Raw genomic sequence first — 5,470 nt, forward strand, 5'->3', positions numbered from 1 at the left:
GTGGCAGAATTCTGCCTGATTATTTCTTTATATTATTATATGTTGACAGAATTTTCTATAACAAACACGTACTTCTAAAGTTAAAAAAAAAAAAAAAGCAACCTCGACTTTATCTTAAATAGTTTTATGACACGTCTCGGAGGGAGGTAGCAGTATCTTTGCTGCTTCTTTTTCAAATTTTTAAATTTATTTTTATAGAGGTATAGGTGATTTACAATATTATTTTAGTTTCAAGTGTACAACACAGTGATTCAAAATTTTTGTAGATTATACTCCATTTAAAGTCATTATAAAATACAGCTGTATTCCCTGTGCTGTACAATGTATCCTTGCAGCTTATTTCTTTTGTACATAGTAGTTTGTATCCCTTAACCCCTTCACTTATCTTGCCCCTTCCCCCTTTCCTCTCCCCACGGGTAGCCACTAGTTTTTTCTCTACTGAGAGTCTGTTTCTGATTTGTTATATTCATTCGTTTTTTGTGTGTGTTTTTTTTAGATTTCATATATAAGTGATAACATACAGCATTTTTCTCTGACTTATTTCACTAAGCATTGTATCCTCTAGATCCATCCATTTTGTTGCAAAATGGCAAAATTTCATTCTTTTCTTTGGCTGAGTAGTATTCTAGTGTGTGAGTGTGTGTGTGTGCATCTTCTTTATCCATTCATCTGTTGATGGACATTTAGGTTGCATCCATATCTTGGCTATTGTAAATAATACTGTTATGAACATTGGGGTGCATGTATTTTTCCGAATTAATGTTTTCACTTTCTTCGGATATACACCCAGGAGTGGAATTGCTGGATCATATGATAGTTCTATTTTTAGTTTTTCGAGGAACCTCCATACTGTTTTCTGCAGTGGCTGCACCAATTTACATTTCCATCAATAGTGCAGAAGTGTTCTCTTTTCTCCACATCCTCGCCAACATGTTATTTCTTCTTTTTTTTGGGGGGGGGGGGGCTGTGCCGCACGGCCTGTGTGATCCCAGTTCCCCCACCAGGCATTGAACCTGGGTCATTGCAGTGAAAGCATCGAATCCTAACCACTAGACCGCCAGGGAACTCCCAACATTTGTTATTTCTTGCCTTTTTGGTAAAAGCCACTCTGACAGGTGTGAGGCGGTATCTCCTTGTGGTTTTGATTTGCAAAACCCTGATAATTAGCGATGTTGAGCACCTTTTCCTGTACCTGTTGGCAGATCTTACCAGGCAGGGCCTCCTCAGGGGAAAGGCTGTGCATATTCTGCATATGAAATGCAAGGGCCCCACGGGTCAGCAAGATGCTTGAAGCACTGGCAAACCTTCAGGGTACGGTCAGCTGTGGCTTTGGGGTCAGACAGACCTGTCTGCAAGTCAAGGCTCCTCCACTGGCTCTGAAGGAGGGTTTGTGACTCTGTGCACGTAGCTTAACCTCTGTAACTCAGTTTCCTCATTTTTAAATGTGGATGATGATGCTTATTTCAAGCAGCTACTGTAAGGCTTAAATGAGAAATGTACATAAAGAGTTTATCCTAGTCCGTGACACATACAACATGTTCAATAGCTATTATTGGTGTCCTTCAATCATAAGTTCTAATTTTTAGAAAGTTTTTCCTCTTATTGAGCTAAAATTTGTTCCTGTAACTTCCTTGCATTGCTATGAAATCCGCATGCTCTTTTTTTTAAATTTCTTTATCATGTTCTTTATTTTTGCATGCTCTTTCATTCATTCAACAAACATGAATTGGTTGTTTCCCTCGTGCCAGGGGCTGGGCCAGGCCTGTGAGCACAACTGAGAATAAAGACCAGTCCCTGTATGTGGAAGAAGTACCCCTCCTCCACATGAGAGTCATTGGGATATGGAAGGAGAACAATCACTGCTTTCTTGACATACTTACTTCTTTCCCAGGCTCAGCCTCCCTCTCCCACATCCATTTAGCCATACTTCCTGCTCTTGTTGCTTGTTGATTTTAATCAAGGCTCAAAATTATCCCTTCTCCAGGAAGTCTTCCCAAACCACACTAAGCAACTGTGTCCCCCTGCCCCAGTTATCTCGTCAGCCCTTGGGGACCCAGTTTCCATTCTTCCTATTTGTTTGCATTTGCCAGCTTTTTTGGTGTGTTCCCACTTTTTTGGAGAGCAACCCAAGGCTTCCAGGCACTGTGCAAGGAAATGGAAGGCAGCAGTCCCGAGCCACAGCCAGTGTCCCTCAGGAAACCTCAGTCAGTCTTTGGCTTGGCCACCAGGGAGCTGAAGTGCACGTGCAGGTAAAGGAAGGTTGCGCTGCACGAGTGTGTGCTGGAGCTGGAAGGAGGCTCAGGCTGGATCCAAGATGCAGGACCACAAGTGACCGAGCCAACCCTGAAGTCTGGTCTCCTGGCTTTAGTTCTATGCTCTTTGGAGAGCAGTCCTCCAGTACACCCAAGCAAGGGCACAGCCAGGACGGAAGCTTGTTCAGTTATGGGGGGGAAGGGGAGCTCTTAAAGAAAAAGGATAAAAAAATTAGGTACAAAAACGAATGCTTAATTATAATGAGAAATGAAACCACAATGAAGCACAAATGCTAAAAGAGCTGATTAGTGTGACAAAATTGAAATGACACAGTCGTAACAACAGCTACTACTGTTATTTGATTCCCCGATACATCTCTATGCTTATTTTTCTTCCTGCATTATTTTGGCTGCATACTTCTTGTTCGCCATATGATACCAATTTCATAACTTAGTTTTCTACTGAGAGAATGGAAAGATAATTCAGTCTTTCCTCTAGCATGGCTGATCAAAATTTGGTTTTTATATTAATTTCGAAAACTTTCCTCATCTGGGCAAACCTGCCCAAAGCCCCAGGCTTCACCCTGGCTCTCCAGCTCCCAGGCAGGGCCCCAGCAGCTGCTCGTCTCGCTGCCCGCATCCCTCTCCCCCGACCCAGGAGATGGCTACAGGGCCGCGGGTGCAGCGGCGAGCCTGGCAGTCCCAGGAGCACCCCGCGTGGAGAGTGAGCCCGGCTGGGGCAGCGCTACTGCTTCCAGCCAGCAGGTGGGGCTGAAAAGCCCCCGAAGCAGAAGCCTTAGTCTCGGAGCATCTTTTGAATAGATCCTTGGAATCAGGGGCCTCCATTCCTAAACATTTAACTTCTTCTTACTGTAAGTGGAGGATATTACTTTATAATCATCATCATCATTATTATTATATGAATATTATTATTTGCAATACAAATGAAAATTGTCTTTCAGTGCTAATGTTGATTAGATCTCAGTAATGGGATTACGGAAGCGTTGTTTCTTTAGATACAAATGTCTATGTCTTTGACTTCTTTTTTTTTTTGACTATAATAAAGGAAAAATGCTCTTTTATTAATCTGATGTCCATTAATACCTTTGCAGCTGTTACATGAATGTTAGGTGTCTGGCGCATGATATCAACTGCCACAGTTGATAGATTTACACTGTACACTAGTCATCCCTGTCTGACTTCTTTTATTAGACTCACTTTTACTTTTGAACCTGAAGAAATATATATCATTTCATAATGGAAAGTGGCCCTTAAGAGTGTTTTGGATGTGAAGGCCTGAGAGGGATGATAACAGCAGCTATACTAATCATATCTTATCTGTTCAGGAATTTTACAGTTTCTAAAGCACTTTCACAGATATAAGTTAATTTAAGCCTTTCAACATCTTGTGATGGAACCAAGGCAGAAACAGTTTCTACCTTTTATAGATAAAGAGATAGAGGTCCAGAAAATGGTCTTAAGGTCACAACACCTAAAAAGCGACAGGTTCGGGCTTCCCTGGTGGCGCAGTGGTTGACAGTCCGCCTGCCGATGCAGGGGACACAGGTTCGTGCCCCGCTCCGGGAGGATCCCACGTGCCGTGGAGCGGCTGGGCCCGTGAGCCATGGCCACTGGGCCTGCGCGTCCGGAGCCTGTGCTCCGCAACGGGAGAGGCCACAGCAGTGAGAGGCCCGCGTACCGGAAAAAAAAAAAAACAAATTTGACAATAACCCTAAAAAAATACACAGTAATTCAGTAATAAGTTGTGAAGCTAAAATTTATAAGCAATTAATAATAAGAAAAAAAAGAAAGGATCACCATGCTAAAGACTGATTTTTCTATTTTCCTTATAGAAGACATTACAAAATAATTATCATAGGAAAAGCTGATCAAAAGTATACAGCCATGGGCTTCCCTGGTGGCGCAGTGCTTGAGAGTCCGCCTGCCGATGCAGGAGACGCGGGTTCGTGCCCCGTTTCGGGAAGATCCCACATGCCGCGGAGCGGCTGGGCCCGTGAGCCATGGCCACTGAGCCTGCGCGTCCGGAGCCTGTGCTCCGCAAATGGGAGAGGCCACAACAGTGAGAGGCCCGCATAACGTAAGGAAAAAAAAAAAAAAAGTATACAGCCAAAAAGTGTGGGGAAAATTATCATAACTGTTGCCCATAAAGTCTAGGAACACAGATAAATATACATAATGTTGTCAAGAGCTTTTTCAATCTTTAAAAAAATAAATAAAATAATTATGTTCTGGATTTTTGGACGCCCTGTAGAGTGTCAGGCAGTTAATAAAAATTTTATGGTTATCTGTGTGTTTGTGAGTTTTGTTAACTTTTCAAAATGTCACTTGTGAGTTCTTTCTCATTCTAAATATATATTCGCTTTCCTAACTCTCTGCTCTTAATTTTTGTGTTTTTTACTTAATGAGGGCCCCACAAATTGTAGGAGCTTCAGTTTCCGAAAAAAAAACAGGATGTGCCCTTCCACGACAGTTTCAGAAGCCACGGAATTTCTCTGCAGCCTCAGTTTCTTTAAAAAAAAAAGAAAGGGCTTCCCTGGTGGCGCAGTGCTTGGGAGTCCGCCTGCCGATGCAGGAGACGCGGGTTCGTGCCCCGTTTCGGGAAGATCCCACATGCCGCGGAGCGGCTGGGCCCGTGAGCCATGGCCGCTGGGCCTGCGCGTCCGGAGCCTGTGCTCCGCAAATGGGAGAGGCCGCAACAGTGAGAGGCCGCAACAGTGAGAGGCCCGCATAACGCAAGAAAAAAAAAAAAAAAAAAGAAAAACAGGCATTTGCTCGGCATTTCCTTAGAATTGCCAGAGTTCCGCCAACCACACAACTCTCTACAAATGCGGAGGGTATGACCGGAGGGGTAGGGAGCTCACCAGCAGTCACCCTCCCGGCACAGACTTTACTCGGGGTCCTTCTGACCCCGCTAGACCCCTCCCCTGCCGGACACCGCGAGCCGCCGGAAAGAACGGCGGGGCGGGGGCCGCGGGGCCGCAGGGCCGTAGTACCCTCCCTCCGGGAGGAAAGATGGCAGGAGGGGGACCGGGTGAAGGTGGGCACGGGGCGCTCGGGACCCGCGGGGCCAGGGGTCGGGGCGAGTGGTGGCAGAGCGGGGCCGACCAACAGATCGGGCGGGGAAGGAACCATGCCCGGGAGCCCTAGATTCTACTCAGCGGCGGAAGTTCCGGTGTCGGTAGGCGGAGGTCAGAGGT

General features: G+C 45.2%; 1 protein-coding gene across 1 annotated transcript in view; it reads left to right on the forward strand.

Annotated features, from left to right (window-relative positions):
• Window positions 1-2,154: 2,154 nt before the first annotated feature.
• ACBD3 (acyl-CoA binding domain containing 3) overlaps window positions 2,155-5,470 on the forward strand; it is a 38,400-nt gene continuing 35,084 nt past the window's right edge. The window contains exons 1-3 of the mRNA XM_007454487.1: window positions 2,155-2,249; window positions 2,849-3,017; window positions 5,158-5,451. Coding sequence (XP_007454549.1) covers window positions 2,155-2,249; window positions 2,849-3,017; window positions 5,158-5,451 — 558 coding nt within the window. The remainder of the gene's footprint in view (window positions 2,250-2,848; window positions 3,018-5,157; window positions 5,452-5,470) is intronic.

This window comes from Lipotes vexillifer, unplaced genomic scaffold (assembly GCF_000442215.2).
Source record: "Lipotes vexillifer unplaced genomic scaffold, Lipotes_vexillifer_v1.1 scaffold634, whole genome shotgun sequence".
NCBI lineage: Eukaryota > Metazoa > Chordata > Mammalia > Artiodactyla > Lipotidae > Lipotes > Lipotes vexillifer.